A 15,800-nucleotide genomic window follows, 5' to 3' on the forward strand; every position below is an offset into this window, starting at 1 on the left:
AGATAAACAGAAAAAATGGTGCAAGTAAATACAAAAAGAAAAATAGTAAAAAAGTGGAATAGTGCAATAAGAGTCTATATGCAAGTGATTGAATATGATATATTAGATAAATCATTTCAAAGTAGCAGCCAGTTTAATGTTATGGATGTTGTTTCAAAGTTCAGGTGTTTAATAGTCTTCTGGCCTGTGGGATGAAACTGTCCCTGAGTCTGGTGGTTTTAGTCCTGATGCTGCGGTACCGCCTGCCAGACGGCAGCAGACAGAACAGTTTGTGGCTGGGGTGATGGGGGTCTTTGATAATCCTGAGGGCCTTCTTCCTGAGCCTCTGGGAGTAAAGATCCTCCATGGATGGCAGCTCCGTCCTGGTGATGTGCTGTGCAGTTTTCACCACCCTCTGTAAAGCCTTACGATTGAGGGTGGTGGTGCTGCCGTACCAGGCCGTGATGCAGCCAGTCAGGATGCTCTATGGTGCACCTGTAGAAGGTCAGGATCATCTCTATGGTGCACCTGTAGAAGGTCAGGATGCTCTCTATGGTGCACCTGTAGAAGGTCAGGATCCTCTCTATGGTGCACCTGTAGAAGGTCAGGATCATCTCTGTGGTGCACCTGTAGAAGGTCAGGATGCTCTCTATGGTGCACCTGTAGAAGGTCAGGATGCTCTCTATGGTGCACCTGAAGAAGGTCAGGATCCTCTCTATGGTGCACCTGTAGAAGGTCAGGATGCTCTCTATGGTGCACCTGTAGAAGGTCAGGATCCTCTCTATGGTGCACCTGTAGAAGGTCAGGATCCTCTCTATGGTGCACCTATAGAAGGTCAGGATCATCTCTGTGGTGCACCTGTAGAAGGTCAGGATGCTCTCTATGGTGCACCTGTAGAAGGTCAGGATGCTCTCTATGGTGCACCTGAAGAAGGTCAGGATCCTCTCTATGGTGCACCTGTAGAAGGTCAGGATGCTCTCTATGGTGCACCTGTAGAAGGTCAGGATGCTCTCTATGGTGCACCTGTAGAAGGTCAGGATCCTCTCTATGGTGCACCTGAAGAAGGTCAGGATCCTCTCTATGGTGCACCTGAAGAAGGTCAGGATCCTCTCTATGGTGCACCTGTAGAAGGTCAGGATCCTCTCTATGGTGCACCTGAAGAAGGTCAGGATGCTCTCTATGGTGCACCTGTAGAAGGTCAGGATCCTCTCTATGGTGCACCTGTAGAAGTTGCAGAGTATCCTGGAGTCCATGTTGAACCTCCTCAGCCTGCGGAGGAAGAAGAGCCGCTGTTTTGGTGATGACGTTAGTGTGATGAGTCCATGTCAGGTCCTCAGTGATGAGTCCATGTCAGGTCCTCAGTGATGAGTCCATGTCAGGTCCTCAGTGATGAGTCAGGTCCTCAGTGATGAGTCCATGTCAGGTCCTCAGTGATGAGTCCATGTCAGGTCCTCAGTGATGAGTCCATGTCAGGTCCTCAGTGATGAGTCCATGTCAGGTCCTCAGTGATGAGTCCATGTCAGGTCCTCAGTGATGAGTCAGGTCCTCAGTGAAGAGTCCATGTCAGGTCCTCAGTGATGAGTCCATGTCAGGTCCTCAGTGATGAGTCCATGTCAGGTCCTCAGTGATGAGTCCATGTCAGGTCCTCAGTGATGTGGACACAGAGGAACCTGAAGCTGCTGACTCTCTCCACCGTAGTCCCATTGATGGCGATGGGGGCGTGTCCCTCTCTCTGCTGCTTCCTGTAATCCACAATCAGCTCCTTGGTTTTGCTGACGTTGAGATGGAGGTTGTTATCCTGGCACCAAGATGTCAGGTTTGCGACCTCCTCTCTGTACGCCGTCTTGTCATCGTCTGTGATCTGGCCGATGACGGTCGTGTCGTCAGCCAGGCTGGGTGGTGGTGGAGAGGTGTGAAGTGGAGGTGGTGAGCAGACGGGGGATGCTGACGCCAGGCTGAGAGAAGGAGGTGAGGTGAGAAGTGGAGGTGGAGGAGACAGCAGCGGGCGGAGAGCTAAACCTATTGAAGAAGGTGTTCAGCTCGTTGGCCCTCTCCAGGGTGCCCACAGTCAGTCTGTCTCTCCCTTTGAAGCCAGTGATAGCCTTCATCCCAGCCCAGACATCCCTGCTATTGTTCTGCTGGAGCTTAGTCTCCAGCTTCTTCCTGTAGGAATCTCTGCCCCTCCTCAACTTGTCTCGCAGCTCATGCTGGATACTCTTCAGCAGTGATTTGTCCCCAGACTTAAAAGCTTCCTTTTTCTTATTTAAAAGAGTTTTCAGGTCACTAGTAATCCAGGGTTTATTGTTGGGGAAACAGTTGACAGTTTTAGCCGGTAATATTGTTTGTTCACAGAAGTTGATGTATTCTGTGATGCAGTCAGTCATGTTATTGATGTCCTCTCCATGTGGCACACAGAGCACGTCCCAGTCAGTGGTCTCGAAGCAGTCCTGTAGAGCCTCATTAGCCCCTGGAGTACATTTCCTCACAGTCCTGGTGGATAAATTTAGGAGCCAAGAAGATGAGGTTGTGGTCAGATCTGCCCAGGGGGGGGAGGGCAGTGGCACAATATGCATCCTTGGTATTAGCATATAAAAGATCCAGTGTATTATTTCCCCTGGTGGAGCATTTCACATACTGAGTGAATGTAGGCAGAGATTTGTTCAGTTTTGCACGGTTCAAATCCCCAGTTATTGTGATGAATGCATTTGGGTGAAGAGTTTGGAGTTTGGCCACAGAGGAGTGAATGACGTCACCAGCCACCTCCGCGTCCGCGTACGGTGGAATGTAGACAGCAACTACGATGACAGAATAAAGTTCTCTAGGTAGATAAAATGGACGTAATCCCACAGCTAGCAGTTCAATGTCCGGGCTACAGAAACGCTCCTTCACAGTAACATGTCCAGGATTACACCATCGTTCGTTCACAGTGCAATCCCTCCTCCTTTCTTTTTGCCGCTCAGAATAACGTCCCTGTCCGCCCGAACACTCGTGAAGCCGGGGAGAGCCGTGTTATTATCCGGGATGAGCGTGTGCAACCAAGTCTCGGTAAAACACATGATGCTACACTCACGGTATTCCCACTGCGTCTTCGTCAGCACGCCGAGCTCGTCCATCTTATTCCCCAAAGACCTCACGTTCCCCATTATAATGGCCGGTACACAGGGTTTGTACCTCATCTTCTTCTTCATCCTCAGCTTGGCTCCAGCTCTGCAGCCCCGCTTAAGCCTCCGAAGCTCCTCCGGGATGTCATGCCTGGCTCCGGGCAGCAGCACGGGTCGGCACAGCGCAATCAGCTGCTCACGAGAGTAAACAATGCTATCACTCCTCAGAGCATGGCTCTCCGACACAAAAGTGAAAAAAGTAGTAGAAGAATGACCAGAAAACGTTCGAAGTAAAACGTGGCCATACAGATGAAGCGTCTTATTTTGGACAGTTTAAAATGCGAGGGTCGTGATCGGTTCGTGCACGTTCCGTGATGGCCGGCCGGCCCCCAGTCTGACTTGATACCGCCCCCGTGATAATTACATTTAATTATTGTGAAGCCAGCTGCAATGGATCATTGATCCACCAGGGGGTGCAGTGGGGTTCCACACTGGAGTCATGTGAAATCAACTTCTTTGTTGTTAAGATCCATATGTCACGGATAGGATCATAGTCTGTGCTAAATAAGACATGTAATCATTTAAATAATGTTGTTTAGTCGGAAAAAAACGAACGAGCCGGCTCTCCCGATTTTTAATCCTAATTTAATCATCATCATTGATGTTTATGTTCGCCGAATTGACATGAAATCACTGACAAATATGAATATTCTGTATTCAACTTCATTGAAACGATCAGGATGGGTGTTATTTTTCCCCACAATGACCAAGTCGCTGCAAATGATCCCATGTATTACATGTACATGGCCACATTCTCAACAAAGTTACGTAACGAAACATTCTGTATTCCTTGCTTACTTTTTATTTAATGCTTTATAACAGCTGGAATAGTTCGTTTAGAACAGGCACCTCACTCGCAATCTGCTCCTCCGCAACGCCTACCACCTACCTCCGGCTGAAATTATGAATGTACAGTAAGGCATAGTAATCATAGATAACACGGCAGGGCCCGTTACAGTTTGTTTTCATCTGATTTCAAATATTTCAAATGTCTGAAGTTAATAAATACATTCTCAGTGTTCAAGTCAATAATAGTCATATAAGAAAAGTACTGATCTAATAACAGAGATTTTATAAGGACTTTTCCATGTTCGACATCGCTCATGTGAAATACAGTAAACTGGATGTTGTGGTGCCGAGAGGCGGGGTATCAAAAGTACAAGCTAAACTTTTATTTAGCATCTGAACACACTTGTAAACAACGTGATGCCCGGGAAGCGAAGACCCGGCGGAAACAGCTGGTCTGGTTCACTAAAATGTCCGTGTACAGTATATCTGGTACTAATGTATAGCGGATCTTTGTTAAGATCCATATGTCACGGATAGGATCATAGTCTGTGCTAAATAAGACATGTAATCATTTACAAAACATCACCATGTTGTTATGCGCATGTGCGAGATGTTATGCATGTGCGCATGTGCGAGATGGTCCGCCATGTTGCACAACTCAATTAAAAAAAGTGTGTTGGTGTATGATCACATTCGTATATGAAAATGTCATAAGTTAATAAATACATTCTCAATGTTTAAGTCAATCACTGAAGATGCTTACGATATCATAAAATCTAAGTGTTAATGATTGTCAGTAGAGATGGGATGGCAGAAGGTGCTATATATATATATATATATATATATATATATATATATATATATATATATATATATATATATATATATATATATATATATATATATAATTCCAAAGCTGGTAAAGACCTTTCAAATTTAGCAATAATAGTCATATAAGAAAAGTACTGATTTGTTCTTGAATCAACTTTTTTATGGAAAATGTTTTATGTAATTTTATTTCATTTTAAATAAAATGAAAGACATTCACAGTTAATGTAATTAGATATACATTATTAATGCCATACATTTTTAAATGTAATTAGATATACATTATTAATGCCATAAATGTTTGCATAAATATTTATTCAGTATGATAGCTGTCTAACAGAAGTTAAATCCATTTCTCACTTATTCTGACAATGTACTTAACCCCAAATAAAAGAACCCAATAAAAATAGTTGTTAAATAATAGTGAAGTCGCGTTGTAATAACAATAACTCATCTCTCTCGGTTTTTTTTGTTTTCTTTGTGTGCTTTGCCAAAAGCCACTGTGTCAAGTGTCCTAGTTGGGTTGCCGTAACGAACAGCAGCCGGCTCTCGATTTTTAATCCTAATTTAATCGTTTATGTTCGCCGAATTGACATGAAATCACTGACAAATATGAATATACTGTATTCAACTTCATTAAAATGTTATTAACGTGCCTAAACTCAGTAATTCACTAAAAATTACTGATCCCTCCGCGTCGCGTCGCGGAGGGATCTTGATCCCTGGGTGTTATTTTTCCCCATAATGACCAAGTCGCTGCAAATTATCCCGCTTATTACATGGCCACAAAGTAACGACATGACTCCCAATATTAATTAAAATGCTTTTATGGATTTAGAAAATATTTTTATTGATTTAAAAAATAGTTGTATGTATTGATTTAAATTTACATGCATCCGCTAAGAAAAATAGTCCGTTGTTACCGTTTTTTAAACAGTCAGAATGAAACGGCAGCTCTCAGCTGTGTGTTCACACTCCTAATGGCCCATCACAGCTCTCTCCCCCTCTGATCTTTCTTTTCCAACAGTTAAGTTAACTGTAGGTTACTCTGAGTGACAAGCTTACAGTTAGTGAAGTAACACTTTTTTTTTGTGAGTCACGACCTCGCTGTTTCATTCTAACATAACGCTCCAAATATGACTGTTTCCACTCGGACTTCAATACAGCAACACCATTGTTTGGTTTCCATGGTAGCGTGTCTCTTTAGTAGCGTGCACTCCTTTCCTGTAAATGACAGGTCCAGCCAGGCAAAACAGTAATATGAAATATGAACGTTAGTTTTTAACTGAAATGATCAAATAAAGTCAAAATGTCACAGTGTTTACAAACATTGACCATACCGTTCACCAGCCCCCACCCCACTATGTTGAGTATAGCCTACTCTTTGTTTAAAACGAATTGGCCATCGGAATGTGTGTGTCCCAACCCCCCCCCCCCTGTGATATCTCTTCTCCAGCAGTCTGTAGTTTGTGTTCGCAGATCATCACCCTTAGCTATTTCAATTACCTCTCAAACAACCTAAACTAGTTACAAATGTTTATTTTAAATAAAGTATGTTTCTTCACATGTTAGGTCTATATTGAAGGTTCATTGAAAGTAAAGCTTACTTTGGTTCTTGTGCTCTAGTTCTTCAAGGAATCTTACTGAGAACGTTATGTTTCCTCTGACTGCTTATGCCAAAAGCAACGACAAATTATCTGTTTTAAATACCTTTTTAGACCGTAAACTTTAGAATGAAATGTAATACCGGTTAGTTTTTTGTGTTCATACTGACAGAAGAAGAAATAAATTAAGTATGAATGAGAATAAGACTTATGTAATGTATTGACATTTGATCAGTAGCCTATAAATGTATTACTAACTTTATCCACTGTGGTACCGAAGCTTGGATCACCGCCAAAGACATGGCCGAGGGCAGCTGGCAGCTTTCAATATTTTTCATGTGCGATTCTAACGCTTTCAGAAAGTGAAACATACAGCATCATTTGAGAAAAATAAATCAAAATAAGCGTTATAAATGAACCCTGACTACTTGTGTTTAGGACTCACTGTATTTTGCTACTCTCTAGGTCTGTGGGCCAAATCCAGATATGGGGGGGGGGGTTCTGTTAGAAGGTGCGTCGGGGGAGGGGGGAGAGAGTTAGACGCTCGTGAATTGTCAACGGGGGGGGGCCTCTCTGCACGGAGGAGCCGCGGAGAAGTGAATCACAGTGATCTCATAAACATATGACCAATGTGCGAGGGTGATGACATCAGAGCATCGTCCTATGGGCTTAGCCCCGGACAGGTACAACAGGTATTCACTCAGAGGGGGGGTAGTTACCCATTTACATGTCAAAAAGCAACAAACAGTGGGCGGGTGGGGGAAGTATACTGAGAAGTATATAATGAGAACTGCTACCAATGGTGGCCTATTTAGTTTATTAAGAAATACATATTTGTAGCTTTTTTTTAATCTGCAGTAGGAAATGCAGAGAGTAGCGACAGGGCTGGTCCAACCTGATCTGTAAAGTGATCTAACTAAGTGCTATTCATTTTCTTGACGGGGAAGTGCAGTGTAAATGGGGGGCTTATATGCATTTGAAAAGCAATATAAATCACACAGTTCGTATACAATAGGCATTAAAAGCACCGTCGATAACCATTGCCCTTCTCCTATTCAAACCAAAAGAGAAAATGCAGATATTACACTCTGAAAAGAAAGGGTAGACATATCTGTACTCTTAGTGCCAAGTAGCTAAATAAATTCTCCAAATCAAACCAAATCAAACCAAGATATCTTGGGTATTCACTCAGAGGGGGGTCGGTGAACCGGGCAGAGTTTTTCGCCGGTCAACGTGTGTGAAAGTTTAAAGTTTATCATCTAAATTTGCCGAAACAAGTTTAATATTCTGAAAGCCAAGACTTTGTTTATTTGAAATCAGATGAAAACAAACTGTAACGGGCCCATTTTATTCATATTCCGAGTCATAAAGACTTTATTTAAAATAAACATTTATAACTAGTTTAGGTTGTTTGAGAGGTACAGCTACCATTCTTTAATTAGATGTTTGATAAGTGCATGCAGATCACATAAAACACGTACACAGATACATTATTTTGTATTTTTATTAAATTCGACAATGTCAATTTCACTTTCCACTATGTCCACCGTTGTTTTTCACAACCAATGGCAGAACTTTATTGAGGCCTGTAATTAGTCGTTGCGACTCTGAGCGTTAGGGAAACCCATCATCTTGATAAAACATGAACTTTTCTTGTTATCATTTTTATTGTGTTAACAATTAAGTTAACAGGTATTCACTCAGAGGGGGGTCGGCTTCATAGTTGTATTTATCATCTAAGTTTGCCGAAACAAGTTTAATATTCTGAAAGCCAAGACTTTGTTTATTTGAAATCAGATGAAAACAAACTGTAACGGACCCATTTTATTCATATTCCGAGTCATAAAGACTTTATTTAAAATAAACATTTATAACTAGTTTAGGTTGTTTGAGAGGTAATTGAAATAGCTAAGGGTGATGATCTGACTTGAAGTGTGTGTTTTTTGCTCCTCCCCATTCTTTAATTAGATGTTTGATAAGTGCATGCAGATCACATATAGTAAAACACGTACACAGATACATTATTTTGTATTTTTATTAAATTTGACAATCTCAATTTCACTTTCCACTATGTCCACCGTTGTTTTTCACAACCAATGGCAGAACTTTATTGAGGCCTGTAATTAGTCAACTACAGGTCTCTTGAAGTCTTTTTCTTCCAAAAAGCTTGTGACAAGATGTTATTGCTCTTGGGGCATTAAAAACAAGATTTTAACTTTAGTTTTTTATATAATATCTGCATTGTCTCTTGTGAAAAACTAAGTCTTAGTTTGGCCATAGTTATTTAATATATAGCGCCATCTCCTGGTTAAACCCTGAAATTGGAGAATAGTGGGAGGGCCTAACATTCCTGAATACTGGTCTTTGGCAGGTCTTAGGCAGGTAACTGGCTGGCAGTAGGCAGGAAGCTGTATGCTGGGGTCCAAAATAAGAGGCTCCATCTGTAGTTCGCTGCAAGACAAAATAAATATCCAAAGAAAAAAGTACAACTAAGAGGATAAAAGTAAACAAAAAGACAAAAATCAAATAAAACACCGGGAGCTGCAAGCAACAGGCAGCCACCAGCACGGCGCCGAGATTCCACACTAAAAAAGTCATTCGGTCATTCCATTAGCCAGAGATCTTGTTATCTTACGTTACGGGAACAGAAAAGGACAGTGACTTAATTCCTAACATAGGATTGATTGAGATCATCTATGATCTCTTTAATATAAGAGGTTTCTGTTATTTTCTATCATTTTGATAAAGTAATGTTCCAAGCCTGTTGGAATGACCTTGTTTTCGTTCATTAGTTGTAAGACATTACATATTATACTATGTGAAAATATCAAAACAGTTCTAAAGAATTGCTGTTGCTGTTGCAGTGCAACATATTTCAAATGATCTGCTCACAATTTCTGTTATTGACACCTTTTAGAGCCAGCATTATACAAAGAGGTCAAATATCTGTAATGTCTTCTATTGGCAATATAATTATAAACTTCGCTCTTCCCCGTTTTCCTTACATGTTCCCCCATATTCAATATATTTTTTTATCCAATTGTTTCCAATGTGCTTTATGCAGGAATATTTTCTATTGGGGAGGATCCCTTTTGAATGGAATTTTCCTCAATCTGTTCCCAAAAAACTCATTTATCAATGCACACATACCACATAGTGCCATGGCCACCCTTGTTGTTAATTCAGTGTACCAGCCTTTAACCTTGCTCTAATGACTCACACAAACGGACCCATGGACAAGAAGAGCGACGAGCCTCAGGCCTCTCCGGGGACACTGGCAGACATTGGACTGACGGTGCCTTTCTTTTTTCCCCCGCACATACACACACACAGGTACACTCCTAGAAGTCCTGGGGTCAGGTTTTGAATGTGTTTGCAGACTAGTGTCCATCTGTATTTCTGTCTCTCTGCATTCACCCATCAAACAGCCCCTGAAGGCACCAGGACACATGCTTCACGCCTGACCTGTCACTTCCTACTTCTCACACACTTTTAAAACGGCATCTAAAAAAGGACCTGCTCAAAGGATTAAAATGTTGTGGTATCCATTTATTGCTGTCTTTTTTTAGTCTAAATCCTTTTTCTTGTTTTCACCAGGTGGCCAACACTGCTGCCAATCCTGGATCCAAACTATGTAGCTAAGAAGATAATCCAGGCTGTGCTCACAGACCAGGTGTTCCTGCTCCTGCCCAAGACCATGTACCTCATCACTGCTCTCAAGACGTGAGTGTCTACCTTTGTATTTCCCTTCACTGAAACCCTTTCTCCATACACCTTTCACTGTACATATCTACAGAGTCAATAGCGGACCTAAAGTGTGTCCAGAAATTCAACACTCTTTTAGTCTCCTGACCTTTATGCTAAGCCTTGAAGTGAACCGCCTGTTATTTTCACTAGGCCATGCTCATACAAATGTAAATGTATTCAGAAAGGATGCTAACATGTCTAACGTGACTGCACCACATTACTGTTGTCGGATTCTAAAAGCTTAACCTCTTAACCTGTTAAGCCCGATTGCCCCTGCCGGCACAACAATATTCACGAAACTGTGTCTCAGGGCTTCTTACCATTTAACAACCTATTAACGGTACTCTTATCGGTTCTTTTGGAGAGAAAAAATAAGGTAAACTATCTAAACAAATTGTGAACAAAATGAACATTGCTTTTTATTTAAATTAAATAAATAATATTTCACATCAAAAGAAACAGCAATGTTTTAACAAATCTTATTAAATAATCTGATGACAGAACTTTAAACACAATAGCTGAAACTTTAACAAAATAAATAACTAATTTACCTCGAATCATTAACCCATGTTTGTATAATTTAGTTAACTCCGTGTGTTGCTGCTAGCATACATAATACCTGACGTGGAAAGTGACGTTACTCGTGGACGGGGCTACAGCGCTAGAAAGACATTTCTCCGTCTGAATGTGGTGCACTTTTGCAAGATGTTTAGACAAATTGCTCGTGTTACCGCCCTGACATGCTAAACTCTTATTGCACTTTTGGCAACGTGCATTGTCCACATCGAGACGGGTGAAGTTTAACCACACCTTGGAGCGCGTTCTCTCCGCCATCTCCTCCGTGTGTGTGTGTGTTGCTGCATGTAGCAGCTGCGTGTGTGTAAACTGCCCCGCCCCCTCGCACACAGACGGGAGAGAGAGATCTCTCGTCTGGATTGGAAAGATCGAAAATACTAAACTTAATCATAGGCGCATTTTGCTGTCTTCTTGCGTATTAGAAACTTGGCGACACTAAAACTGCAATATAATGTTTGTGTAGTAATAATACATAAGACATATATTTTTGTAATGTCTCCAGTACCGTTAAAAGACCGATAACTTCAGAGCTTAACGGTACCACAGTCTTTAATAATTCAGCCCTGGGGCCCGTTTAATACCGGAGCTCGGTACCCATCCCTACAGACTAGAGACAATAGTTTGTGGATTGAAAGTCATAATTGCTACCTGTCATCCAAAGGTATCAGTGTTCACTGAGCTGCCAGTCAAATCACTGTGTACCACAACAATTATTAGGGTTGTCACGATTTCAATTTAAATAAAATAAATTCGATCAAATTAACTCTCCATGTCACGCATTTCATTCTGCCGTCTGGTTGCTCTTTTATCTGTTGAAAAAACGCATGTTATTAATTTTTACAAAAGTATTCTTTATTTGACCATATCTCCTTGGTGTGGTACATTTCCCAAAAGACATACAGCAGATATATGAGCTTCAATCAATCTTCCCATCTTGGCTTTGCTTAACCTGTTAAGTCCGGTGCCCCCGAACAGCCTCTGAGGGCTTCTTAACATTTAACAAACTATGAATGTGTCATACCCACTTAACGGGAAGAAACTCAGCTACCTGACGATATGAACCATTTTTACCGAAACAAAACACAAGTCTAACGCCGAGCCTCTGAATTAGCACTAAACGAAAGAGAGAGTGCTAACGCACTTAGCACATAACTCACGGTATAAATATATCATCTGAAAGTTGAGATTCTACAGATTCCAATGGTATAAGTATCATCACTGTGCGACCAAAACTCACACAACTTCACTTTACGTAGCCAAAACAGAAAATACATCTTACCTTTGCTGTTTTCTGATCAAAAGTTGTGTTCAAGGGCATTAAAACGCATATAAACGCTGCTGAAGGTTAATCCAATGTCTCTATGTCCCTTTGAAATGATTACTGATAATCCATCATCATATTTATGGCAATAAGTCTAGTTTTCAGAGCATAACATAGCTTTCGGTTTGGGCAAACTGCGTGCGCATCACTCTCACTCCTTAATGGTAACGTGTAGGTGGATTTAGGAACTTCCCCTCGATTCTATTGGCTCTAACTTTTCAAAAGAGGTTTCAATCACCAAAATCGACCAATGGGTTCCAGAGATATGGCAAATCCACCCAAATGACCCCAGAGGTGTTTCTTTTTTTGCTAAACCTCTCTAAAAAGGTCAAATGTCACTTGTTTTGCATCAATCTTGATACAGGGTACTTATTATATGTTATAGTTTGGATTCCTAAAGCTTTTACTCTACTATCCCATCATTCAAGGGTGCTTTTCACTATAAGTAATGGGGTTTATTTAGGACGGAAACTATAATTTACATTTTTTTACTATGTTCAATCTGAATTTACTTTAAAATAAAAAAATCTATATTGATTCTGACTTTTCTACATCCAATTCACAGATGTAACCTTGCTTTGAGAAAAAAGATTATTAATTTAACCCTTTTAGAAGTGAAGATATAGTCATTTGTTCTGGGAATGTCATTTTCGAGCCTGAAACCTGAAAAACAGGCTCAGGGCTAAACAGGTTAAGAATATATTAAACACTAATGCCATTGGCTATAAATCCTTTTGGCTTTGGAGTCTGTCATGAGAACAATAGTGTTTTAGGTGTTGCCAGCAAATCTGACAGTCTGACGTGTTAGTCTGTGGAGCTTGTAGATGTTGGCATCATCTACACTGGTGATAATGTTTGAATGCAAACTGCAGGGGGTCCAAGGAGTTGCACACAAGGGGCTTGAGATGCTGCAGGAACAAGTCTTAGAGACCCCCTTTTCCACAGAAGCATGTCCAGGGCCGGTTCAGAGTTTGGGGCAGAGGCATGCTTAAAACATTAAAGATAAAAATAGAAATTACATAAATTACAATTTACAAAAATACACATCCAAACAAAAAGTAGTAGTAGAACCTTTATTTAGCCAGGAAAATCAATTAAGAACAAATTCTTATTTTCAAAGTACCAGTAACAGTATTTAAAAAGCAAGTGATGCATGTATAAAGTATTGTGACAACATCCCGGGGATAGAGGTAAAAGCGGAAGTATATATTGCACAGTTATTTACAGATTTATTACAGTAGTTGAATTGTCAACTAAGAGATAGCAGCCAGTAATAATTATAACTATACAGCGGTATATTTATATACGTATATTGCACATAAGTAATACTGCACAACAGAGGTGTTATAGTCTTGGTTGATGCTACAATGACAGCAAACGAGTCCTACTCATTCACAATTTAGAGTGAAAATGTAATATGTCATGCGTATGTCTGGTTAATGTTCCACGACATGTAGTTTACATAATGTGTGATCACATTCTTCTTTTAAACATCCCAGAAATAATACAAGTACTTATAATGACAATAATTAGCTTTGGTGGCAAGGCTAATGTATTCCATGTAATTCGAGATAAACACAGCCTTTTAATTACTGCGCTATCTTTGTGCACACACACACACACACACACACACACACACACACACACACACACACACACACACACACACACACACACACACACACACACACACACCTGGAGCTGTTGGCTTTGAGCCTACCTTTTCAGTTTTTCTTTGGAGCTGACCCTAATGTAGTCTGTAATTCACTGTTAAAGTCAATCAATATGGTCGCTGTGGACCCTTTGAACCAGGTCCCAGTCTGTTGACCTGTAGCACTCCCTCAGCTCTTCCTCAACTTTAACTGATCAATGATGAAGAGTCTTGGGGGGGGCAGCAGCTTTCTCTCAACAGCCTGGTAGGTAGGGACAAGCCTTTAAACTGGTGTTGTGGATAATGGAGCACTACAGGGCTCCGGTCAGACAGCACAGAGTCAGCAGATGGATTTAAAAGTCTTTAGTTGCAGAGCAGAGGTGCAACAAGCAGTACATCATGTTGTTGTACATGAATCAGTGAAGAAGTAAAACATGGAAGAAGTTTCTGAAATGAAGCGCAAGAAACGAAGCGTATATGTGTGAGAATAATTACTGATTATTAGTCAGCATTAGCTTAGGACATTAAAAGAGTGTATACGAAATCTGCATTCTTTTCACAGTTATTGCAGCAGCAAACTTGAATGTTATAATACACGTAAAAATGTACTGACTGTACACATGAATCAGAGTTTCCGTTAGAATTCTTTTTTGACGGTCAAGATGTCCGTTAAAGTTTAAATCTTCCGGACAAAATGAGAAAAGTGCCGGTCAAAGGTCTTATTTGTTATTTATTGAGCTTTAAAACAAATTGATAACGACTCTATATTAAACAAACTAATTATAGTAGATTAACTACATAATTCAAAAGTGTACAGTAACTTTGGATAATAACACGGGAATAATAAACGGATCCTCTCTCTCAGTATCTCATGCAGCTCGCTGATCCAGTAATGAGTGACCCGACAGTAAAGAATAAACATATTTATAACTAGTTTAGGTTGTTCCAGAGGTAGATAAACTAGCTAAGTGTGTTAGGTCTATCTTGAAGTGTGTGTTTTGCTCCGCTCACCGGTCCGTCACAGCGGGCGGAGCTGTGATCATGCAGAGCTACGTGTCTCCGTCAGCAGCAGCTGATCTGCTCTCTGATCTCTCTCTCCCGTCCGATTATACTTCACTCGCGTTTATGTCCAAATCTATCAGATCTAGCTAGTTCTAGCTAATGATATGACTGCCTTGGCAACGGGGGTGTGGCGGCAAAAGTATAGCGCAGCATTATGCAGCATTAAGCATTTGTTTACATGAGGGGTCAAAATGTCCCCTTCAGGAGGATAAATCTCTTTCTCCACATTAAATGTCAGACATTAGAAAGGAAGTGACTGTGCATGTAGCGTATTGACTCTTCTTGTCTGTCACATAAGTGGCGCAACTGATGCGGTATTGCACTAAGGGGAAATTATTTTGACTGGACATTTTGACCGGAGAGATTTAGATTTGCTGGTCTTCAGCATATTTTACCGGTCATAGTCCGGTAATTACTGGCTAACGGAAATTCTGACATGAATACAGAGCTAGCAAGGCAAGCAAATTAACGATTTAGCTTAGCACTTAGCGATACTAATTTCAGAGCAAGCTAGCAACCTTTACAGTAGGTTTGGCAGCATTTCCAACGTACAATAAACATTGTTAACATCACATAAATCATGCAACAACATAAATAAGATAGAGAGAGAGAGTTACCACATAGACATTATGACAGCAGATTCACAACTTACATCCTCAATGACTTCCACACCGGACTTCTGCAACGCAGCGTCTGCACAAACATAATGGAGCGCAAACGGCATAAACAGGATACAGAAACAACCCGTATTACAAAATAAAAGCATATATGAGTACAGATATAGTTACATGACCGGGTGACACCATTTAAAGACATGATATGCAAAACAATACGTCGATCGCGATCGACCGGTCGATCGCAAAGGTAGTGTGGGTAGATCGCATGGCATTTAAAAAAAAGAAAGATTAATTTTTGTTTTGTTAGGTTAGCCTATCATCCATCCTTACTATGGCATTTGCCACTTGATTGACGTACAGGTAAGCCAGTCTGAAATCTCATCTTTTCTAACACGCAGTTCACCACGCATGGGCTGCAAATCACCGACGAGCTGATTACCTAGTTAGCCTTCCAATTTATACAAT

General features: G+C 40.9%; 1 protein-coding gene across 1 annotated transcript in view; it reads left to right on the plus strand.

The window, feature by feature from the left end:
• The window catches only part of LOC117473770 (epidermal retinol dehydrogenase 2-like), a 48,637-nt gene that overhangs the window by 17,633 nt on the left and 15,204 nt on the right, over positions 1–15,800 (plus strand). The window contains exon 6 of the mRNA XM_034119637.1: positions 9,959–10,084. Within this exon, the coding sequence (XP_033975528.1) occupies positions 9,959–10,084 (126 nt within the window). The remainder of the gene's footprint in view (positions 1–9,958; positions 10,085–15,800) is intronic.

Source organism: Trematomus bernacchii, unplaced genomic scaffold (genome assembly GCF_902827165.1).
Source record: "Trematomus bernacchii unplaced genomic scaffold, fTreBer1.1, whole genome shotgun sequence".
NCBI lineage: Eukaryota > Metazoa > Chordata > Actinopteri > Perciformes > Nototheniidae > Trematomus > Trematomus bernacchii.